At 43.3% G+C, this 25,273-nt stretch overlaps 2 protein-coding genes across 5 annotated transcripts; one reads left to right on the top strand and one right to left on the bottom strand.

Moving 5' to 3' along the window:
- Window positions 1-958: 958 nt before the first annotated feature.
- fignl1 (fidgetin-like 1) lies at window positions 959-3,804 on the top strand. Its single transcript, XM_085369531.1, has 2 exons — window positions 959-977; window positions 1,874-3,804. Exons 1-2 carry the CDS (start codon window positions 959-961, stop codon window positions 3,802-3,804), a joined length of 1,950 nt encoding a protein of 649 aa, XP_085225657.1.
- A 4,992-nt stretch (window positions 3,805-8,796) lies between these two features.
- Window positions 8,797-24,664, bottom strand: ikzf1 (IKAROS family zinc finger 1 (Ikaros)). 4 transcript variants are annotated; one of them, XM_085369527.1, is made up of 8 exons: window positions 24,337-24,664; window positions 19,882-19,935; window positions 19,595-19,708; window positions 13,645-13,914; window positions 12,008-12,175; window positions 10,566-10,691; window positions 10,003-10,137; window positions 8,797-9,574 (listed from the first exon to the last, which is right to left on the bottom strand). In XM_085369527.1, the coding sequence occupies exons 1-8, from the start codon at window positions 24,662-24,664 to the stop codon at window positions 8,883-8,885; spliced, it is 1,887 nt and encodes a 628-aa protein (XP_085225653.1). In that variant the 3' UTR covers window positions 8,797-8,882. The 4 variants fall into 4 exon arrangements, with proteins under 4 accessions (XP_085225653.1, XP_085225654.1, XP_085225655.1 ...); XM_085369528.1 differs by having other exon boundaries at window positions 10,003-10,134; window positions 24,337-24,625; XM_085369529.1 differs by lacking the exon at window positions 13,645-13,914 and having other exon boundaries at window positions 24,337-24,625.
- Window positions 24,665-25,273: the final 609 nt, after the last annotated feature.

Here is a 25,273-nt window from a genome sequence, read left to right as displayed (position 1 = left end):
CCCTCCACACTTCCCAGTTAACTCAAACTGGTGCTCGGAAGATTAATTTCAGCACTCCGTGGCTAATATGTATTATATATAAAACACCATGCCACGTAAAGCAATTTCACATAAGTCGGCACAGGGTTATTTCAGAAGCCCCACACAAGGGAGTGACTGACTGCTGATACCGGCTACTGGGGCTGGTCCCGTCTGGATAAATTTACATCCCGTCTCCGGATTAGCTAACGTTATAGCTAACGGTCTGCGACAATTGCTAACAGTTATCTACGAGACACTTCCGGTATTTGTCCTCAAATGCAAAGGAAAAAGTCACAAGGAGCGGAAACATTAACTAAGTGGATAGTTTGCTGCACAATATCACAAACACGGGCTATTCTCCCACCGCCGGCGTGCGCTTTATTCTCTGAAAATCAGCAGCAAACCCTGTCATCCACCGTCGACAGCATAAACACCACCGCGCAACCGTTGTGGTTAGTGTAGTTTATTAACAGAGTGATGTCCAGGATAATATCTGTTTAAATGTTTATTTTATATTTTTAAAGCAATTTAACACGAAATGAATTCGATATGTATAAAAAAAATCTACTTCACTTAAACTCGATTTTGATTTAATTCAAAGTCTGGATGAAGTTCAATGACAAGAGAACTACATTTCCCAGAATGAAAGACTCTAAAGCGGCAATGCCATATGCGTATTGTAGCCAGGAGATGGCGTCGTAGACCTCACTAAAATTAGCAGACCTGTGTACTGTTGGCAACATAGTCCGCAGAAAAAAGTCTTGAAACTGAAGAAAAATCGCTCCACGTTTTATATTAAGTTCCTCTTAATTCTTAAAATAACTAACATCAATCACGAAACTTTTCGTGAAATTTGATAACGAGGTGTATTAGCTTTTGTAGCCTGGACTGGGCGGAACTGGAGGATAAATGGAGCACTCCCTACTTGTGACAACTTATGGGTCTCGTTCCAACATGTAAAAAACTTAGTTGCTTCATTTCGTTTACTTTAATGTCCCAGTCTCGTCATCATTATTCGATGTTTTATGTATTCAAAAACTAAGATCGTTGCTTCTTTGTGCTGGTTCCCTGTATTAGGTGAAAAGTTATGCGACGGCCACAGTTGTAGATTTTTTGAGAGCGAATTGGAACGAGACAGGAAGTCCTAGTTTCGGGAGGGAGAACAAACTAGAGGCGGGAATTACCGCTACTGTAAACATCGAGTTAAAGTGCATTACAAAAGTTGTTACGAGTGTATTCATATATTTTTTATAATTTTTTGACAAGATATCAGTAATAGTAAGTGACGTCCATTATGAATACTGTTGTTTGTTGTGGCGCATTTTCAGATAACAGTTCAGACAAGTTGGGTGCATCGAGACTGATAACCTGTTTTTACTGCAGCTCTCCGTGGTTCAGCTACATATACAGAGATTCAGATTACTTTTAGCCTTGTCACTGACTATTCATCGTTGGAGATAATGCTCAGGGAGGCAGTTGTATGTTGCTTTATGTGGGGATGAAGGAGTTTTATTTAAGTCTGAGAAAACGAAATGTTGTATTTAGAGTTTATCTCAGCTGGGACATGTGGAGTATTAAAGACATGGGCGAAGGATGAAGGCTGTTCAGTTTCAATGCTAATGAGTGTGGCCTACCATTTTTAAAGCTGGATTCAAATCACGTGTTTATTTGTTTTTTAATTCCTTTCATTTATATCAAAATCACTATAACTCAGTGTTACTGCATACATGGTTATTTATGTAACGTAATTAAGTGGCAGCTTTTTCTCTGTATGGGTTTTGGGGAGATTTGTGCCTTGGCATTTACTGGGGTCATGTATTTTTAATAACTCTTGTCCCTTCGTCTTCACCAGGCTGGAGCAGGCCAGGCATGAGTGGCGCACACCTGGACGAATGGCAGAAGAGGTCCTTTGACATTTCATCTGGCAGCTGTACACCTGAACAGACGGCCGATGCCTACCGGGCCCACATCCTCTCCATTCAGTATGCATGGGCAAGCTCCCAGCTCTCTCAGGCCGGCATGGCCAGCCTGCTCAGGACCTACTCGGAGCGCTACGCTGCAGTGTTGGACTCGGACGACCCGCGCACAGGGCTCAACAACTATGCAGAAAGCGCGCTCCATCTGGCCCGCAGTCAGAAGAACTACAGCGACAAATGGGAGTCATCCCTCACTGCAGAGAGCGTGCTGGAGTTGCCCAGTGTTCAGAAAACAATTCAGGCAAAGACAGGAGGTGAGAGCTTTGTGGTGGCACCAGCTGACATTAACATAACTGTGGGGCAAGAGGGTAAAGGTAGCTCTCTCACTCCTCCCTTTAAAACTGTGCAACCACCGCAGCTTAAATCAGAGGTTAAAATCGCAGCCAGTATCCCTGCTAATGTTTCTGTGGAAAGGCCCAGCAGTCACGAAGGGATTTCAGTCAATCCACCCTCATTCTCCCGACCTCCAGCTCAGCCACAGTCTGTGTTTAGTTGCCCTTCTCCAGCTCTCCCACATGTAAACCCTGGCCCCGCAGGGGTCACGCAGCACTATCAGTCCTCCTTCTTTCCCACCTCCAACACATCGAAGCGGAAAAATTTTTACAACACAGACGGAGGTGATGTTGGCAGGGAGCAAAATGGCAGTCAGGTGTCATCAGACCCACGGGCTGTTACCACCTTCAAAACAGCTCGTGAGCAGTTTGTTGTTGACCAGCAGCGAAAGCACTCCCATCAGCCTCAGAGAGGTCAGGCCCCTGGGATGGCGGCAACTGTGAAGAAATCTCTGGGCGCCAACAGGCCTCGAGGTGCATTTTCAAAATTTGTGTCTCCCATTCCACGACAGGAAGAGGAGGGAAGTGTGGCGAGCCGTAATTCCAATCAGGAACCTCAAATCCTGGACGAGCGTCTGAAAAACTTTGAGCCAAAGATAATCGAGCTGATCATGAGTGAGATCATGGACCACGGGCCTCCGGTGGGCTGGGACGACATAGCAGGTCTGGAGTTCGCCAAGACTACCATAAAGGAAATTGTGGTTTGGCCCATGCTGCGACCTGACATCTTTACTGGCCTCCGTGGCCCACCCAAAGGCATCCTGCTGTTTGGACCGCCAGGAACTGGAAAAACTCTGATAGGTAAATGTATTGCCTGTCAATCAGGTGCCACTTTCTTTAGCATCAGCGCCTCATCACTCACATCCAAGTGGGTGGGTGAAGGAGAGAAAATGGTGCGAGCTCTGTTTGCCATTGCCCGCTGCCACCAGCCTGCTGTTATTTTCATCGATGAAATCGACTCCCTGCTGTCCCAGCGGACGGACGGTGAGCACGACTCCTCGCGCAGGATAAAAACAGAGTTTCTGGTCCAGCTAGATGGAGCGGCCACTGCAGCAGAGGACCGAATCCTGGTGGTGGGTGCCACCAACCGGCCCCAGGAGATCGACGAGGCAGCACGACGACGCCTGGCAAAGCGGTTATACATCCCCCTGCCCGAAGCGACTGCCCGACGCCAGATAGTGACAAACCTCATGGCTCAGGAGAAAAACCAGCTGGGAGAAAGCGAGGTGGAGAGGGTGGTGACAGCCACGGAGGGCTTCTCCGGAGCCGATATGACTCAGCTGTGTCGAGAGGCAGCACTGGGGCCCATACGCAGCATCCAGCTCAGTGACATCGCCACCATCACCGCGGATCAGGTGCGACCCATCATCTACAGTGACTTCCACGACGCCCTGAAGACTGTACGTCCCAGTGTGTCATCAAAGGACTTGGAGCTGTATGAAGAGTGGAATAAAACCTTTGGATGTGGGCGTTAAACTTTTCTTTGTCTCCGTTCAGGTTCTGGGTGTTGAAAGAAATGGAAAATGTAAAGACGTTAAATGCTTTCTTTGTTCTGCACAAACCCGACAAAGTGGGAGGACCCAGGACTAAAAACAAAGAATGACAGTCTGAAAACTATAAGACGGGTCTCTTTAATGCAGTCTTTCTGTTTTTTCCCCATATATTGCCAAATATCCCTATGATGGGAAGTTGGCCTTATCTGTGTGATGAAGAGCTGAATTCAGTTGTATTTGTTTGCCTACGAAAAACAGGGCTTCCATAAATGACAAGGAAAACAGAATTAAAGAAGAGAAAAGGACCTTTTTATTGGCTACCAGTTAAATAGTTATTTTAACCCTCTGTATCAGCTTAGTTCAGTCATATTGGATTGCACAGGTGAACAGGTGCCTCTTTTATGGGTGTAAGTGTTAGTCTCTGTGCTAGTGGTCTGTTGTTTTGAGGTTTTTCAACACTACTTGTAAAGGTCAGGGTGTCGTAACATGAAGAAAAAATGAAGAAAACCTTACCTCGTTCCCACTTTGTACTGAGAGAATTTGCCATCTGCGTTCAGCTTTTTGGTCATTTTCAGGTGTTTGTGCCGGTCAGGCTGATTTTGTTCTGTTGCTTTGTGATCCAGTGTTAGGTAGTGTGTATTATACACAAACCATTTTCCAGTTGAAGCCCTGTTTTCCATTTAAATTCTAGTATTTCACATCAAGGATACACATTCACAGTCGAATTATGACTTAATGCTTGTCATCTGTTTGGTCTTTTTCAGTTAACTGCATCGAAATTGTTTTTGTCCCTAATAAATGTATATATCACACACACACATCTCCACAAGTTTTTGTCTCAGAGTGTGACAGTAAGCAATAAGTTTATCTCTAGGCTGCAGTGACATATCCGATCCCATGCGATCCACAGAGGGCAGTGTGATCACGTTTGAGCACCACAACCACGGTTTGCCTGAAGTCTCACTGTCCTGAAATGTTCCTGAGGCTGGATGTATTAATCATATCCGCGGAAGTTGGGCAACACGGAGAGTATCCTGGGTCTTGTGTTTAAAAAGAGAAAAAAAAGAAAAACTTTGCCTGTCTTCCTGTTAGTGATTAAGACAGCAGTGTTACTGCAATACATCCCTTTTGCAGGGCCTCTGTGTTAGTTCTGATCCATGGAGTTTGTGCCCGGTCAAAGTGTTTGCAACTGCTTTCTCAGTGAAGACATCCCTCACGCAAGCGGTGTGAGGATTTTTAACATTATGTTTTTCAAGTTGAATGCCTCACTGGTCACACATGCACTACCACTGAAGGGGGCCATTAGAGATTGTGCACACATGAAACAAAATCTCATGTAAATTTCATCAAGAAATCTTTGAGAATCTGGAAGACCATGAAAACGGGGCTTTCATTTATTTTTCATCTTTTTTGTCAGGTCCCTGATAAATATTTCACACTTGTTGTTGGCCACTGTATAGAAACTTTGTTGAATTAGCCAGCAGTGAAAGTAGTCACACACGCACCCTTCCCCCCCAACGGGTGGGCTTCTCTGATCGCGGGGACTCCTCACAGCTGGACCAGGACAGATGCGCAGAATTCCTCTGGTGCTGACGGGATCTATAGAGCCCATTGAGTATGGACTGAAAACTGTGCCATATGGTGTAAGCTTGTAGCTCAATTTGACTGTGGCTGTGAAGCAAGTGGTCACATCTGGGGCAGTGTGATCACAAACAAACACATCACACAGTACATTTACAGAGAAGAAAATAAGGTCATTTTACTGAATCATTTTATCCTTAATACGGATTCAAGCTGAGGTAGAAATAAGTATAAGCACTTGGTATTGCTTTTTTCCCTGTGTTCACGTATATGCAGTTGTGGAAGAACTACACAAGCTGTGCTCAAGTAGAAGTTTAAATGTAATAAGTTATAGGAATAAAATTCCAGTATTTAAAATCAAATCTCATGTCATTTGTAATATAGAAACATTACAGGTAAATTTATTGCTATATTTATTTAGAGTTCTTGTGAAAGCATACAATGGTTTTAGTCAACATTTCCTTCTGCAATGTATCCATATTGTGCAGTTACCGTCTGCATTGTTTGATGCAGGGTCCGGTAATTCCATACTGCCTTCAGATTGGCTAATAGGAAAGAGTACATCATGCTGTTGTATGTCACAAATATTTTATTTAAAGAAAAACATTCTGTGCCACCAACCATGAAATTAGACTGTGTTTGCTGGCTATTACTGAAAAAGGGGGTTTCTTTACTCTGTTTTACCACAGTGCAGTCTCCAGAGTGGAAAAATCGAGTCCCGCAAAAACTGCAGTTCCACTAATGGCCACTTGAGGCTGGCTCCAAAAGCATCAGTTCACAAAGACTCCCGTGTTATAATGTCCAACTTTACAATGTTAAATAACATATTTACAGCCTGCTAATAAAGCAGTCTGGCCTCTATGGGTAGTTTTACTGCTCGTAACAGTGAGCTGGGTGAACTTTTAAAAAAATAATTAATTCACCTGGATTGTCTGACTTCGGTTGAGGTCATATTCATTGACAGGTGTATTGATGCAAGCAGCCAGAGATGATCTGGGTCTGCTGGGCCTTTTACAGTATTTTAATAGGTTATCTGAGTAATACTATGGCGTGCTGTGTGAGACAGACTATCTAACAAGTTTGTGCTGAGTGAAACGGTAGAATTTTAGTAGTCTGTTAGTTAGCACTAATTAGCTATATATGAATCTGTTTAATTATGATGATTTCTCTAACCACACTTTTTTTGCTTATTGTCCAGCTTGCAGCACTGTTTACATTGTAACAATTCAATATAAAATTCTCAGTCTGAAAGGTAGATACATGTGAGAGTAAAAGAACATAATATGTTTTATAATATGAGTTAATTTCTGCTGCTGAGTATTCTCTTTCTGCAGAACATGCAAACATGCACTTAATGTCCCCGTTGCTCATTTAGTGAGACATATCTTTACATGATCAAACTGCATTCCTAAGTAGTGAAATCCATGTGACGAAATGCCAAGACAGGCAATCAAATGTAATCTGCACATGTTGAGAAACACCGGTAAACACAGCGCTCCCATTTGCGAAGTTTGCAGTAAATGTTCTATTATGGTCTTCCACTAATGAACCGCAGCCCGGCAAAAGTGTGAAAAATAGTAATTTCAAACTTCTTGTTGGAACATGTTAAAGCCACCACTCTGGTTTAGTCTGCTTCTTGAAGGCGTATTTCTGTCCAGGGCTGAAAGGGGAAGTGAGATCTGGGATTCTGGCAGGGCCAGAGTTGGTTGGCCAGATTATCCCTCTCATGCAAATGCCCTCCCTCCCCTGTTGGGTCCTAGTCAAGCGTAGGGGGGCTCAGCGCTGGCCACAGCTGCTTCCCGTTTCAGCTAAATCACACAGCAGCCATCTGGACAAGGCTGTCTCAGTGCGCGGCGCTGCTGAGCTCCTCTGCCGGCCCGAATGAGCATCTCCAGACAGACCTGGCCCTCAGAGCCCTGGCCCCTGCCTTCTGCTCCGGTGGCTGATCCTCCCTGTCCCAGCTCTCTGCCGCTCAGAGGACCATCCAGACTCTTCAGGTCTTGGACGCACGGCACACGTCGACATGCTTTTGTATGTGTGTGTGTGGAGTATGTACCTTCCAATATTTCAGTCTCATATTGTCCCTTTGGTGATTTATTATCTAATGTGGCAAAATTAAATTTTAATTGAGTTAGTATTTGCCTTTTTCCCCTGAAAAACAAGTCTACAGTGTGGTTGTGTTTGTTTACTCTTCACTCCCTCTTAATTTTCTCACCGTCTGCTTTTTTTGTGTTTGTTTCTTTGCACAAATGCCAGTCATTCACTGTTTGCTACCCTTTTCTTTGACAGCTAGAGCTGGCAGCATGAATGACATGTAAACGTAATTATTTCACAGACTTTGAGGAGCGTGTGAAGAGAGCGAAATGTGGGAACGAATCTGAGGGAAACTTTCCGTTAACTCCCGAGTTAATTTTGCCGAGCCCGACCCCAATTTGTAGATTTTCACATTTCCTTTGGTACACGGATATCCAGGAGGTCTGCTTTCTCCTTACTTCTACAGCCATCTTTAAAAACAGAAAAAAAAAAACAGAAACACTCTTCCCACACTATTTGCATATATAAAATATCCTTTATTGATATTTTTGCAAGCATTAAGCTCCCTTCAACTGAGGTCAACTTCGTTTTCGTCTCACGGGTCAAACAATTCTTAGCCATCAGGTATAAAACAGAAAAGTCCAGGAAAACATTTCCCTCTGATAACACTAAAAATAGCTTCCAGCAGCAGTCATGGATCAGATAACATCATACACATTTAGTACAGCCGAACTGAAAAAGAAAAAAAAATGCAGCTTTGACTACTCTAAGAAACAAACATCGATCACTGTAATAAATACAAAAAACAGACAGGCATGTAAATGTATAAATAACGTGAAGGTTATTACAAACACAAGAGCAGGTTAAAACCTTACAGGGGAGCTGTGGGTCTATCTACACTGATTGTTACGTTACTGATTGTATTTATGTTACACTGGGTTTGCCTGCACTGGAAACAGCCGCAGAAGGAATTGACATTTTTTCTGTTATTCAACACAGAAAGGTGTCAAAGCAAAAAGGATGTAAATCCTATTACTTTAAATCTTGAAAAAAAGGAGGAAAAATAAGACCTTTTTTTTTATATATATTTACATACACAGGTGATGTGTATTTATGAAGTACTGTTCTTCATTCCTGTGAGGAATGAAGAACAGTACTTCTTTACTTTGTTTTCTTTAAAAAAAAAAACCCTAAAAAAACAGAATAGTTCGTATCAGAGATGAAGATCAATGTTTTTAATAGTTGTATATTTATTTGTGTGTCAACAAACATGCATACCTTATAAAAAACACACAGACATTAACAATGTATTTTACATGATGTATTTATATTAATTTATTGCATGTGCTTGCCTGTGTGTGTGTGTGTGTGTGTGTCTGTCTGTCTGTGTGTGTGTCTGTTCTATCCTGTGAAAGTGTGTATGTGTGTTCTCTGGTCGATGTGGCTCAGTAGCGATGCTCTCCTCGTGTTATGTGAGAGGAGAACTCGTATCGATCTTGACTCCGGTGACCGCAGAGGTTGCACTCGAAGGGGTCTCTGAAGCCGTGGCAGCCCATGTGAATGGTGTACATGACGTGGTCCAGGAAGAGGACGCGGCAGTGTTCGCACCTGTACGCCCTCACCTGCTCCCCGTCCGCTGTCACTACTTTGAAGCCCTCGGAGGCCATCTCCATGGCCCGGATGGTGTCGAACTGCCTCTGTTGTTCCTCCTTCACCAGGGGAAGCACGCCGTTCCTAACCCCCTGAGTGATGTGGTTGGTCAGGTAGATGAGGCCGGGGGCTGCTCCGGTCGGGCGATCCTCGTTGTTGCTCTCGGTGTCCGTGGAATCCTGGCCGCTGTGGCTGGGCGAGCCGTCCTTCTCGCTGGAGGCAGACTTGGAGTTGGAGAGCAGCAGCAGGTTCTCGGCCGCACTGTCTTTGGCTGACAAGCCCGTCCCCGCGTGGGCCTCCGTCGCCGGCTTGTGGAGGGGGTAGATGGAGCCGAGGCCCACATCGGAAGAGGAGGTCTGGACCAGAGGCCGGAGCGACTCGGCGCCTAGGTAGCTGATGGCGCTGTTGATGGCCTGGTCGATGACGTGGGGCTGGATCAGCTCGCTTGCTCCTCCGTCATAAGAGAGGTCCGACAGACGTTTGTCACCTGAAGAGAAGGAGAGACAGAAGGGCAGGGTGAGGTTCGTACTACGCTGACACACTTTCACCTGCATCCTATCATCTCACCATCTTGACACTGAGCCACTGAGTCTTAAAATGAGTCACTTCAGTCTACCTCTTGATGTTCTATTATTCTCCCTCTTTTGATTGTTTTTTGCTTTTTGTGTGGATATGAATCGCTTAAATGTAACATGTCTATGCAGAATCAAGGTAATATTTCAATGTAGTCTTTTCCAGTGACGATTAAGCAAATAAAAGGTGCAGTCTGTGATTAGGCTGCACTGCATAGAACCAGGCTTGCAGAGAAAAATGCAACCCCAATGAACACAAACAGTCACAGTTACACTTTTTTTTTCTTTCAGCAAAAAGCAGCGAAATTGTATTGACACAAAAGAAGCAGATTTCAGCCCTTACCCACAAACTTCTGTGGCATAGTGCTCTTACGTTTAGCTACATTATTAGCTAGTCTGTCTAGCACCAAGGCTCTGTCAGATCCCATCTGGCTCAAGTCATCCCTCTGCTCATTCTGGTTGCTTTCTTCCTTTACTACTGGAAAGCAAGACAGAGAAGTAGATTTTAGCGTCAAAGTAACTGGAGTTTGTCCTGCTGGCACAAGCCTGATGGTGGTTTTCTCACAGAGCACAGAGCGGACTATTCTGACACACGTGAAGCACTTGGTTTACGAATATAACATTTGCTCATAATGATCTGTTTTCAGGTTTTAATGTAGAGCTGTACAGAACACTAAGTATGAAGTGTCTAAATTTATATAGAAAAAGAAACTGACTTAATTAGCTCGGATACCTACACGAGCCTATATTTAAATGGAAATGTAGCCTGTCTTGTTTTTTAGCAACAAAGACAGTGACTGTGATAGGCTGCTGTTCTGTGCACAGTTTCCTGCATCCCGTGCTTAGGATAAAGTAGGTCATTAGATCTGGGTGAAAGTTAAAGCGCACGCCTCGTGAGGCACCAACCTGTGTAGATGGTGTTTTGCAGTCCCATACACTGGAGGTAGTTGTGACACCTCTCTTTGTGCTCTTCTAGAGAGCTGCGCTGCTTATAGCTCCGCCCACAGTAAGCACACTTGTGGGGTTTTCCAACTGCAAAAAAAAAATTACATCAGTGAAAGCAGAGCAGTGCAAAACTTTTTTTATAAATAATTAACACTAAAGTAAGTTAAATGGCCATTTGGTTCCTTCTTGAAAGAACACAGGAAGGAATTGATGTAACGAATGCATTTTGAGCAGATTAAGAACAAGATAAGGGCTGATTAGGGATCTGGCACAACCAGTGGTAAAGGGGGAAGAAAAGAGCACCACCTACAAAAATGTAAATGACAAACAAAAACCAAAACAATTTCTGGGAGGCCCTGTGGAAGAACTCACAAGTAGAAGTTTATGTCTTAGGATGCCATAAGCTCTGCTGCTGCAGATAGTGCTGAGCTCATGTCCTCTGTATTTATGGGTAACTCAGGTAGCAACTTAGTGTAGAGTGAACACAGTGCAAACTGAAACCTTATGATGGAGAGCAACATTTTTTATTTTTCACTAAGAAAATATATGCTGACAAATACTGATGATTTTTGCTATATTTTTAAATACAGAGAAAAAAAGCCATAAACCTAAATTAAAAAGTGCTGAAAATTAAATCCAAAATATGAAAAAATCTGAGGAAGGGGAGGATTTTTCTGCCCATACCTGGACAGACAAACAAAACAAACTCAAATGGCCTGTAAATGGTAAATGGCCTGTACTTGTATAGCGCTTTACTAGTCCCTAAGGACCCTCATCCACCCATTCATACTTGTTTTGTGAATGCTCATAAAAACAGCTGAAATTAGTTTAATGCATGCACTTTTTATTTTTGCATGCTAAAAATAAGTGACTAGCGTTTTTGGTTTTTTAAGGAAAATAATAAGCCTTTTTTTTTTAACATATATTTATATTTAAATACATTCCTTTTACATATTAGGAGTTACATTACTATGATAACAGTATTCTATGTCTTTAATATTATAAGTCCAGTTGTCTCCAGTTTGAAAGCTCTCCAGGCTGAATTTATATGATTACAATTCAGCTCAATAACCAACATATATCAGATGCTTTAATCTTTCTCACTTATTTTTTTGTAGGCGCTGTTACATTTACGTTGTAAAATGACACAATCGTGATTGTTATCCCTCCATTTTTCTGACAAACCCTTCAGAAGGAGAATTCTGTTTACACCCAAATTACACTAACACGTACTTCTGCAAAGCATTTGAAAAAAAAAAAGTGACACCATATCTACACCCTGTCAACTTCCCTTTACATAGTCCCGAGCTCATGCTGCATGTGCTGCAGAAGTTGCTGTGCCTTTTGTAAAAATCGTCCAACATAAAAGTGCAGAAGTTTTCAGCGGGGGTGACCTTGCTCACCCGAGTGTGTGCGTAGGTGGCCGGTGAGGGCGTCCCTCCTGCGACAGGCGTAGCTGCACAGGTGACACTTGAAGGGCTTCTCCCCTGAGTGGAGCTTGATGTGACGCAGCAGGTTGCCCTTCTGGGTGAAGGAGGCGCCGCACTGGGTGCACTGGAATGGACGTTCTCCTGAGGACGAGAACAGACAGAGCAGACACACGTTACTGCAAAGATGTAAACACAAGGAAAGAAAGGGCAGGGGGGTGGGACAGAATAACTTGTATGTTTTATTGGCTTCTAATTTTCGGATTTTATGGATCGGATCAGACAGTTTGTTTCATTTTTAAGCTTTTCCTTGAGTGCACTAATCTGACTGTGTTTGTTCCCTCCCTCCACTGACAGCGATAAAAGTCTTTGTCTTTTCTGTGCGGATGGAAAAGCTGCGGGGACGCGGGAGGTCGCCGCACTACAAGCCGGATGATGCAGCGTCTCCGGGGCGGAGAGCGATCCAGCAGCCTGTGGGGAGGGTTTCACAGCAGAGTGACACTCCATCTCTCCATGCTCCCCCTGCCCCACAGACTTCTGGCGCTCTGATCGAACAAGAGCCTTTCAGACTCAGCCTGCCAGCTCCGTAATGCACCATTGCCTAGGTCAATTTGATCTGAAAATCTCATTTTTTCCTCTTCTTCGTCTCTAAAATAAGAGCGGCACATCACAATGCAAATTCAGCCTCATTTGAATAAAGCGAAGGAAACACTTTGTGTTGAGAGCCAGTCTTCCTGATCAGCGCTTCTGGAATAAACCAATATCCATCCTCTCCGAGTGTTGTGGCATTCTGTGAGAACGTTTTAATATGGCTTTCTTTTTTTTTCAAAGCCCCCCCCCCGTAAAATAAGAGTCACCAGTGAAGCAGCAAAAATATATAAAAAAGGAAATTCATTAAAAATGCATTTCAGGAGCAAAGACTCACCACAGAATATTTTCTATTTAAATAGGAGGCACTTCATTATATCTTTTATTGTACTTTCTTTTGCATTTACATTAGTCTACTGTTCCTTTCTTCCATTTTGAGTTTCATTAGTTTCTAAAGCCTGACAGTTAAGTGCCTTTTTCACAAATGTTCCCCACCACTGGTTTGGCTCCATTACAATAGAATATCAATTTTGAATTCTGAAAAACTTTTAATAGCCAGATAATTGTCACTTTGCAGAGATCCCATTTAATTGCTGCAGATATCCTGTTTCTCAACTGAAGGTATGTTTTCTTTGGACCAAGTTTGTCTCTGCTACTTTATCACACAATAACCTGATCAGTTGCTTGTCACGTGGCAATTCAGAGACTGTTAGATAAACAATCACGAATGCTAATGCTACATCTTGAAGTCTATTTCATGCACGATATTAGGCTCTGCACGCACACAGCCAGATGCAAGCATGCTACAAGTGAGTGTGAGGAGGACTGCAAAAGAATTTACTCTCAGAGAGTGTGTATGTGTGCATGGTGACATTGCTTGTGTTTCTGAAAAGAATTTATGTTTGGCTAAACAGGCGGAGGAGCCACAGCGCACACCTCTCTACCCCTATATCCATCTCCTTTATACTAACAGTGAACATGGGTGCAAAGGAAGGGCAAGAAGTGTTGCAGACGGCGTGGCTTACCAGTGTGGCTTCGCTTGTGCACCATCAACACATTGGGGCCAATGCAAACTATCCCACAGATATCGCACTTGAGCTTCCCGTTGGGCAGCCGGATACCGCCGGCCGAGGAGAAGGCCTTGGCTTCGGGGCTCGGCTGTGAGCCGTTCACCTTGGCCCCGGAGGCATCGATCACGCGCAAGTCTTCCGCGCACTCCTCCTCCTCCACACCGTTCATGTCACAGGCCAGCCCATTCTCCTCATCACTGCGAGCCTCAACTTTAATGTTACAGGCTGGAAAAGAGGGCAAGGGGGGGCCACGGTTTAGAATACGAGCATTTTTGTTTCTTGCATGATGTTAAATACTAAAGATGGGCAATTTATCAGTGTGATATTGATACTGTGGCATGAGAAGTTAGAGAGATGTTTATCCCAACACTGTGTTTTAATATTCCTACTTTTTTTGTTTTTTGCTTTTTGTATAAAGAACCATGATGCTGAACTCATACTGGGATTTCCAGCTATTAAACTGAACTTTATTGATTTTTTAATTTGTGACAAAATATACCTGGCTTTATTTGAATTTATTCATATATAGAGAGATATTTTTTTCAGTGGAGCTCTGCACATTCTGTGTTTACTCCTGTTGGAATAAGCACCGTAAGCTGTAACACAGAAACTGCAACTGCCCTAACTAGGGCACCAACAGCTTTGTAATAGCAACTTCCTTTAGTGCACGTTTTCTTGTGAAGAGGGATGCTGCATCAGCCCTTCAGAAACTTTCCCTCCTATTTCAGACATTTTTTTTCTGAATTCACATTAAAAGGCAAAGCTCTTCATAAGGGCACACAGGTGGACAGCATGTCTACTCTTTGAGGATGTCAGTGAGGAGATGAAGAAACGTGCCGATCATCTCACACCATCACACTTTGGTGAAGCAAATGACAGCAAGATAAACAGGAAACAGAGACACAGGAAGCAGTGCGAAACTAGGGACACGCGCGGTATCTATCATAGCAACCGAGCGAACAACACAGATATACAGCCATGTGGCCTCTTCACACTCGTATTCATTTGCAAAGGTCTTCGTGTCATTTTGTACATTTCTAGCTTTTTAAAGTGCCGAAAGAAAATTATACCCGAGCGATCAGCGCCTGCTCTTATCTTATCTGTAGAAAAGCTTAAAAAAAAACCAATACACACTGTAGCGTGTATTTGATGTCCAGTGTTCCAAGGAAAATAGAAGTGCCCTGTGCGATTAACTCTCAGCCGCTTCATTTTCCCACCAATGGACTTAAGAAATATTTAAGAGAACTGACAGATCATGTAAGTCCCGCAGCTACCAACCTGTGGTTTGCATGTCACAGTGACAGCCTGATTTCCCCATGCCTCTACCTCTGTTTGTACAACTGAAGAGGAAGAAGTGGAAATCATGAAATATAGGAATCCATGGAAAAGGGGAAGCTTCACAAAGAGGGCCTGTCTAACTGAAATACCAAGAATTATGGAGAAGTGACAGAAAGGGAAGCATGGGAAAGGAATTGTAAAACAGCCTGTAACTGAAACAGTTTTTTTTTTCTAATGCAGGAGTGTTGTTTTCACCGAGAGTCACTGAGGGGGCATAAATCCCCTAATGTACATTTTCCACAGAGGGAAGAGTGAAACATGAGAACTGAGTAGGATCACGAGATGTTGGTGATCATCCCTTTTCTCATAATCTGACAGTCCATACCCACACTTTTGAAAACAATGTGTTTATTTATTTATTTATTTTATGTCACATGAGAAGTAATCTCATCTGTTAAACTGCTGGGTTTATTGGACAGACTTGTATTTTGCTGGGGAGATAAGATAAAAGACACACCAACATGCAAAGAAAGGAAAGAAACCGTTTTGCTGTCTATAAAAAACAAAAGTGTGGTTAGAATGCTAAACTGGCCATCATTTATGTTACATAACCAAGTAGGAATTAGGGGCTACACAGCATTCAAAATGTCCTTACAATGCACCACAGATGAGCATGGCATGTAAGTGGGGATTGTTCTGTTATTGTGTTTAGTTTCAGTTAGGAGCTCTCTGTTTTTACAGACGTTTACAACTTATTTTAACGACTATTTACAGACATTAAAGAAAAACTATAAAATCTGTTTCACCCTCAGTTTGATCAGTGACTTAAATTAGCTTCAGTCAAATATGTCAACCATTTATCTGTTACTCGTTGCTATCTTTCTGAGTTTTCAAGAATCAGCTGTTTCACATTATATCAGTTAAAATAACAACTGTCCTTGTTTAAGTAGCTTAACATTGCTGCTATCCACTAGCTATTAGCTAGGCATTTAGCCATTAGCCTGCTCAAACTTGATCTATTAGAACCATTTATTTGTGGGTTTTTATCAAAATTATATAAGACATTTCTCCCTTGTTTTTATCCATCAAACTGTTAACCATTATATTTAGCATTAGCTTTAAGGTCTCCTTCTGGCTACTTTTAACTATAATCATTTGTCCCTTAATTTTAGCTAGCACTTTTGATCATTTATCTGTTACTTTTGGATAACACTATGTAGTTCTATAATTTATCTATTACATTTAGGTAACTAATTGAACAATTAACCACTACCACAAATTTTGGTTTATCTGTTGGTTATGGCGTTCCTAATAATGATTCTGTTACTTTTTAAGCTAACCTTTCTGTGACAGCTAACTGTGTAGCAGTTCCAATTTATGTACACTCTCAGCAAGTCATGTTTAGGTTATACAATGTGATACAATTAATTAAATTTAAAAAATCAGTGAGATAAAAATAAAAATAATCTGCTTCTGCTACTGGAAAAATGTTTGAATTTCATGAATGCAAATGCAGCAATCCAGCAGTTCCCCTGGTAAAGTTAACTCGTCACCGATTTATGGAATGTTGTTGCTAACTGTCTTTACAGATACAAACAGAAATCACAAGCTATGAAGCCATAGTCATCTTTTTTGAAGATTTTACGTTTCATTTATTGCAAAGTGTACATCTATGAGGTTCTCACTTTAACCACTGAGGGTTTTTTTCTCATTGAAACAAAACATTTACATGACTATGTGTTAGTGTAGCTTAGCTGTAGGGATTTTTTTGAGTTATGAATTTGCATTTGCATATCACAGAACTCGAAAGCAAAACTCCATAAGTGGCTATACCACTTCAATCCTGCTAATTTAATTTATGGTTTTAGCCGCAAAACCTTCAACTGCCACAGCGTAGGATAATTACACTGTTTTTAAATGTCGATAGACATTGTAAAAAGTACATAAATTACGTGCACATTAGCTTTTGAAAGAATTCTCTACCCCCCCAAAAAATACAGAACTGATCCAAGAATAACGCCTTTTCACAGTGAGGCAGGTGTACAATTTCAGGAAATGGTTGATACAGAGCGGGTGGAAAAAAATGTGTTTATCTATTATCATCTAATACACCAGTGAAGCTTTGAGATTATCAACTAGCTGGAGCAGAAGGGAACCATGAACACTGGGCTGACACCCACTTCTCATGGATATGGGGAAGTTGTGACTAAATTGGGAATAGGAAGAAAGCTTTTGCTTTACATCTTGTTTGTCATGAACATCACACATCCTGATTTACTCATTTTGGGAAGCAAGTGTCAGATCACAGTAGACAAACAAAACAGGTCTCAATAAAATGGTTATAACCTGATACGGATCTACTCCTCACACTACAGGTAAAGAAACAGCACGCCCTGGAGCAGTGACTGGAAAAATAATTAACAAGTAAAATGCTAGAGCTTTAGAAAGGCATAAAAAGAAAAAATAAACTAGCTGCATTGACAAGGATGCATAGCGGGTAGGAAGCAACACAGCACTGTGCTCTGCAGCGTGGAAACACAAGGAGCCACTGGAGGTTCCTGTTACTGAGTTGTGCTGCTCTCACTGCCTGAAAATAACCCTGTGTGCAAAGTAGTGGAACCACAAGTGTTAAACCACGCCAGCAACACACTGAACACAACTTGCAGGAACACCAAAAACAGCCTGCTTTTTGCCCTCACACGTTTTTTTGTTTTTTTTCGTTTTTTGGGTTTTTTTTTTCAACTCGCCTCCATGCTTTCGGGAACTAAACCGCTCAGTCTCCTTCTCAGTCTCATGTCTCTGACATAGCCGAGGACCTATCTGAATCACTGAAAATGAAAGCGAAATCATTTCACTGGGATGTTGTGAAGGTCATCTTACAGTCTTGTGACTTTAACAGAGTCTCTGGGCTTATGTTCGGTGTAAGAAACACAAGGCGGTAAAAACGTTTCTTTCACGAAATGGTTAAATAGGCGTCACATATTAACCTCCCTCGTGCGTGTAGTCATACATGTGTAGCTTGTACCACAGCGAATGTGCGCCAACAATGACGTTCCCAGGCTATAAAGACTCACTTGCAACAGGAAATAACCTGGGTTTCGAGGTTTTAAGCTTTCGATACTTTGAGGTCCCATGTCCCACATATAGTCCCCTCTTTTTTCACTAAAGAGAACTGAGCAGCACATGATCCTGGGCGATAATTATAACTCATTTGGGCTCTTATCACTGAGGCAGTGATGCATAGATGTACCAGATACTTGCACTTCCCTTCTTTCTTTCTGTCCCTTATATAGACACACACTCGTGCAAAAGGATTGAAAAGAAACTCGCACGCAGAACATAAAGTCATACACCCAGCTGCACCTTCTTTCCCTTCTTTACAGGCTGCCAATGAAAGTCAAACATTTAGATAATGCTCACGACGACCATTTCCCATTTTTTTCGGTTGACTAAGACGTGCATGTGTGATGTAAAACGTGGTTCCACACACATCCTCCGTTACTCGGCTGAACACGTGTTGATTGTTTAGACTCACAGATTCCTGCCTGTGTCGGGTTCAGCACCTGACAGCTCAAAAGTAGGAAAGAGAGAGCCTTTGTGAGTAAGCAGGTGTGCGACCTATGTGGTGCGGTGATGCGCTCTCCGAGCTTGGCCCCGTTCCTGAACTCTTTATCTCCAGGAGTGTTGAAACTGCCTGATGGCAAGTTCTTCTTAGGAAACTCTTACACATCCTATTTCAGTTTCCTCTCACATCTTATTTTTGACTGTGCGCTGCTAATCTTTGCCGTTATCTGGATGTAAGTGGAAAAATACTGATAAGATGGTCAATTTTGAGCCATTCCATTTTGTCTTTTTTTTTTTTTGCATTCTAACTCCTATATGTGATATGTGAAGATTTCAAGTGATTCATTCAATAGGTGAAAGTATGTTTTGGACATTAAAAAGGCACAATACACACAAAACAACTATGCTGTTTGTCCTATGAAAGGTGAATGCTATGTCCGGTTATCTTGCTGTCATATAAAACCGATCAGCCTTTAATGACCAGTAAACATTTCCTGTTTCACAAACCGCCCATGTTAGGAGACTTGAGATAAACATATGTCACTGATGTGATTCCCCCTTGCATTCTCCATCCTGATTTTCACCATGAGATTCCCTGGCTTGCTGTTTGCAAACTCAAATCAAGGCCACATTAGCTATTCCTTAAGATTCAGCTTATTAATGACGTGCCATGGATCAAAGGGATTTTTTTTTACCTTTCCTGCCAATGACCTAAATGTGTCTCTTTGCAGCTTTAAATTAATTTTTCCAAGGGATTTGGAACAGCAAATATCTCCCACTGGATGTTCATTTGATTAATTTTATGCTTTTTTTTAACATATATGTCACACTTTTGATCCTTACATTACTTTCACTTATCGCTTTACTCTGATTTGGATGCTTTGGGAATGATACGTCTGACTACTGCTGGGAAGGGCACTGCAGTCGTTTAGGCTTGTTTTTGATTGCCGCTTCATGGGATATATTCAATACATCAACATAATTTTGCTATCACACACTGATTTTTTTACTTTCATTTTAATTCACAGAAGCAGCGGTGACGGTCAGGCTGCGCTTGAGTTACCTTTGTCCCCTCGGTTGTTCTGCTGCTGGGTGGAGCCGGCTGACAGGTCTTCAGGGACAGCCATGGGCTCTTCTGCCTCCTCGGACGCTTCATTGGCAGGGGGACTGTCCCTGTCTGGGGTAGAGACACACACCAGCAAACACCCATCACTCACTACGCAACCCCCGTGACATGACTCATTCAGGGGTAGCAAAATTACCTCTCCGTCCTGTAAGAGCCTGTTTGTGGGCCTATTGTATCTACTTTGTGCATTCTACAGCTCAATCATGCAGTAGGCGAGCTTTTACCTGGCATCTGGGCTATTTCCTGGGCCTCCTCTGTCTCCATGCGGTGCAAGTACTCTAATGGGAGAAAGATAGAGATGTAGGTGCGTGTAAGTTTAATCAAGTGCAGGCGCAGGAAACAACGTTATAAAAATCTAGAGTGGAGTAAAAGGGTGTACTTCTCGGCGTGACTCCATAACCTCACTGAGATCGCTCTTGTCACAGCCGCAGATACACCACTCTCCCTCACATTACATTACAAAGAATTACAGACATTTTCATTACAAGTCTGACAGAAAGACGGAGCACGGAGAGCAGCTCGGGCCCCGGCTGATGGGGGCCCTGACGGTAGCGCGGGGTTGCCGGGAATAGGCTTTCAGACCACATTTGTTATTTATTGTTAATTTCCTGCCACATAATCATCCCAAAATGCAAACTGACTGCCGCAAAATTAAGCAGAAAATTAACTGGCCCCAGGTCACCGGGGATGCGGGTGTTTGCTGTGCCCAGCTGATCGGCGTTCGTGTTCTCTCTAATTTACTGAGCATGCATCGCTGAGCCCGCGGCCTGAGTGCAGACACACGCAAGCCACAATCAGAAACAAAGAGAGGGAGGGAAAAGAGAGAGAAGAAGAAGGAGATGAGAAAAAGGCTGCGAGACGTGCATGGAGAGAAGTAGATGTCTGTGAAAGGGCAAAAAGTCAGAGGAAGGTGCAGAAAAAGAAAAGAGACAGAAAAGCAGGCAGAAGGACCGAGAACTTCTCTTTATTTATTTATTTTTACACTCCCCCCCACCTTTTTTTTTAGCAAGAAGAGGCAATCGAGTCCAGAAGCGCTCCTCCGGCCAGGGCTGCATATCTGAGGAGTCACCAATGCTCGTGGCCCCATTAATAATGGATGGCCCTCAAACCTGCAGCAGATGGGCCCGACAGCCTCAGCCCCAGCTCCGCCACTTCAAGAAGCCCTTGGTGGGGCCGCTGCCCAGTCCAAGCAGCCACACAGGGAGAAGTGAAGCTCCCGAAAATAGCGAAACAAACCCAGGGGAGAAGGGGAACCTAGCCCTTCCTGTTTTACTGACAGATGGCTCCACACATTTGGAACAAATAGTGGGAAGCAACGGGGCCGCTCTGTCGCAACGCACAAGATTCTGCGGAGTCAAGTCAGGAGCTCAAAGGCCTGCAAGACACTCAGGATGCAAGTGCGAGAGGAGGGAGAAAGGGTGGCGCGGGGGGGGGCATAGGTCACTGGTGCAGATGATTTGTTCAGCATAACACGGTGGTGTTGCGTGTTACTGCGCCGAGCGACAACTCGGCAGCGCCGTTCCTCAGCATCTGGAGTTTGCAGGTCGGGGGCAGAGGGAGGTGTATTCTCATGTGCCCTTTTTTTCTGGGCAGATGGTGAGAGGGGAAACACGGATGTGTTGGCGGGGGGGCTTTGACAGAAGTTTAGAAAAAGGAGAGAGAGTTCCTACATTCAGCCACAACCCACTTGCGTAGGCATGTGGAAAGTAAAGTGCATGTAGAATATTCAGGAAATTCTTTTTTTTTTGTTCAGAACACTCATGGCACTTTTTCCTTGTGTTTACCGACAGCTCTGTTTTTACTTTTAGTGCTTCTACTTTAACATACTTTTGGCATTTGGTGATCATCAAGTTAAGACTCAGACTGAAAGTAGAACTTTTTGATAAAAGCCGGAGCACGACTAAAACATTTCCATCTAACTATCCAGACTTATTAATGATTCTCCTTCTCAAATCAGAGTGAAATTATTGTGTGTGTGTGTGTGTGTGTGTGTGTGTGTGTGTGTGTGTGTGCGCGCGTTGGCGTATGAGTGTCAAAGTGTATGAGTGTACGAACTGGGGGCAGGTGGAATCTTTCAGGCGGTGAAATAGGAGTCAGAGAAAAGACTTCTAACACAGAGCGCAAAGGGGGGACTGGAACAGTTTTGGTCGGAGTACGTCAACTGAGGAGAGGCAGGAAGAGGCTTGTGGGTTGACAGAATTTTCGGTCCTCCTCCTGTGTGTTTGCACGTGCGTGTGCGTGCGTGCGTGTGTGTGTGTGTGTGTTTGGTGGATGGTTGTGGCGGTGTGTCGCTGGGGGTGGGGGTAGCGAGGTGCAAAGCTACACCAGGGAGCAGGGTGGAGATGAGAAACACACGAAACCGTTAACAGATACTGAGGACCACACCAGCAAAGTCTGGATACCCTGGAGAAAGCTGACACAGTGGCGTGTCTGTGTGTGTTTAGATTAATGCACAGTTAAAACAAACTGAAAATATGAAGGATTTTTTTTTAAAGTGACACTTCTTGAGAGTTTCACTTGGAACTTTCTACTGATTAAACATCATAAATATGACTGAAGGCCCAGTATTTTTAAAACAAGTTTATACTTATAGGTTTTGGCAGCAATTAAATATTTTAAATAAATTAAACTATATCTGCAGATAAACAGCAGTGCTGTGACACGGCTATGTGAATGCAGCTTCATCACACTTCGCCTCACATCAGGAGCCCCACTTTGAGTGATTTCCTACTCATACGCTCCACTCAGACTTTCCACTTTTAACTGAACAGTCTGAGTGACAATTATCGAAAAACATCTCAAATAATAACGATCCGTCCTGTGAGTTTTGCAATAAGTAACACCGCCGTGGGCGCCTTCTTATCAATAACGAGGAAAAGAGATGATCCCACACTGCCAAGCAACGTGGCGCGCGGACACCTCTGTTCGTGTGTGCACGCAGAGATGCTCATCAGTAATTCATGAAATGTATGGGTGGAAGTGGGCAGATAGTGTTAGCAGATGTGTTCTGGGAGTCTATCATTGGAGGAGGGGGGTGGTGGTGGTGGTGGTGGGAGAGCAAAGGTGCGCTGAAGAAGAAGTTTCCTTCATTTGCATCTGACACACTTCACTACTCTGCTATTCAGACAGTACAATCATTTTAATAACTGTCTGTCTTCCTCTAACCCCTCCACCCCCCTCCCCCTTTCACACCCCCTCCTACTTCTGTTTCTACTGACAAGAAAGATGATGTATCCGCAGACAGATTTGCAGCACTTTCAGCACTTCTCTTTCCAACTGAGCTATGAAAAAAGCCCTATGTGCGCAGGTACTGAGCTCCGTTTACAAGTTCAGAAATCAAAAATGAGTTTTCTGCTATTTTATTTGACTTTTCGCGTAGTTTATTTATTATCTTACATTTATTGTTAAAGTAGATAACTGCTTTACATTTGCGGAGAAATATTTTTTTTTCTGCTTGACCGTAAACTTGAAATGTGTTAATAAAAAAAATAGGACACATCAGAGAAAGATGCTTTCCAAGTTTAAAAAAATTTAATTAATGCCAACTTATTTTACGTCCCACAAGCGCCACTTTTAAACACACGGTTAATTATAGTTAATGAATAATAATTTAGAGAAGGGTTAAATATATATATTTGAGGAAACTCAGCTTTCTTGGACTTCTGTTTTTTTATCGCGTTTAAAAAGAAAAAAACCCCCCGATCATTCCCCCCCCCCCCCCCCCATCTCTTCGGCGGTGAATCTTTCAGTTTTCTGCCTGGGCGTTGATGAGCAACTTTTTCACCTTTGAGCGTCAGCAGCGTGAAAAGTTTAATCAGTCCTGCCTGTTTTCTTCCCTCCACACAGACGCCTTACCGGCTGACCGAGACTGCGGTTCGATTCTGAACAGGCCGACACAAAGATTAACGGAACGAGAAATGCTCAGAGCGACTGATTTGTGTGTAAACTCGAGCCGCTTGAGAGCGCGTTTAGTCGGTGCGTACTGATTTCCTGTTTAAGCAAAAACATGTTCGCATTAGTTTAGGCCCCGGTCAATTTTGCGCTTTCAACAATTTAAAGAAAATTATTTCCTGAAAAAAAAGTTCATTTTAAATATCTTAATAAACTTGAGGCACTTTTAAAAAAAGGGCCCTAAAGTTTACAGAGTGCGCACATCTGTTGCAACAGGTGCCGTAGCCGAAGAGGGAAAAACAGTTAAACGAGTTAAAATGATAACGAGCCCCGAGCCGATCTGTATGAATTCTTAAAGAAAATGTGATTCGGATTTTTATAGAAGTCGAATTAATTGGAAAATAATTTATCCATATTTCCCAAAAGAGAGAGAGAGAAAAAAAGACGCAAGGAAAATGGGGAACATTTCCCTCTACTTCCCTTAAATTGCTGCACGTAGCTTACAGACACAGACAACGCTTTAAAAACAATATATTTTCCCCGATATATTACTGAAATACAGTCTTGTTATTTAATCCGTTATAAACTCTGTGGCAGTAGAAAATTACGCGCATCAAACGGGACCTTGATGCTGAGGCGCACCTGCACCGAAACTATAAGGAGAGTCTTTTCCAGTCAGGCGCAAATGTCTCCTAAACCATTTCACTGCCATCGAAATCACTTTAGAGGTATTGGCCTAGCCGTTGAGGTGAGAACCGAGCTGAAATGTGCGGTTGAAGTCACTTTACCTGCTATTCCTTGAGTTTGCAGTATGAAGTTCTTCCAACTCTCCCCGGCTCCATGTGCAGAAGGTCGCAGCGCCGCGGCGGCCCCATGGAGCTGCGCCCTGAGTCCCTCCCCTCTCCACTGCACTTCCTCGTTCCAGCCCAACATGACTATGTCTCTCAGCTCGGCTGAGGCATTTTGCTTGCTTTTATCCACAGTCTGCAGTGGGGAGTCGGGCCACCGAACCCCTGGCACTTGCTTTGTGCCGTGCCAATAAAAGCTGACACCCAGTAGACCATCACTGGCAGCCATGCATGAGATGGGATGAGGCGAGCGAGGAGAGTGGACCATTCATTGTTTATTTATTTCATTCACACCGAAGAAGCTGATTGGGGTTGGGGGAGGTGGGGGGGGGGGGGGGGGGGGTAGTGTGGGCTGGAGAGAGGGGGGGGGGGGGGGGGTTACTCCTCACTTGCATATTGGACAGCTCCCCTTCTGTCACCTGTTCTGGCACTCTGAAGCAGTCCATGAAAATAACACAAGTGTTTCCCATATAATGAGCTTTTCTTCTTCTTCTATTTAATGTTTCATCCAGTTTGCTTCCCCCATCCCCCCACCCCCACCTCTCTGTGTTACCTCTAGCGTCATAGCCTCCTGTCCTGTACCTTAACACAGCACGAATGAAGCGTACACAATCAGGATTACGTCTGAGCCTGAGCAAACAGTTGCATCTCTTAACATTAGCCTCCTTTATTACTTCCTGTTTTAAAATACGTGTACAGTAAGTGCATCCTCTCTCAGTCCTGCAGCAGATCATCATTCAGATATGCATTAATTTACTGAAATGTGGTTTTCCCTCTGGTTTCATGAGCAGGAATCTACAAACCAACACTGGGCCACCGGCTCCAAGTGTATCAGATGTGTTAGTTTCAGATGCTGCCACTGCTGCCAGCATTCACA

This window comes from Diplotaxodon limnothrissa, linkage group LG13, assembly GCF_057381915.1.
Source record: "Diplotaxodon limnothrissa isolate DT_005_m linkage group LG13, D_limnothrissa_male_GT1.1, whole genome shotgun sequence".
NCBI lineage: Eukaryota > Metazoa > Chordata > Actinopteri > Cichliformes > Cichlidae > Diplotaxodon > Diplotaxodon limnothrissa.
The sequence above is the reverse complement of the archived record's forward strand: the minus strand, read 5'-3'. Positions and strand labels throughout refer to the sequence as shown.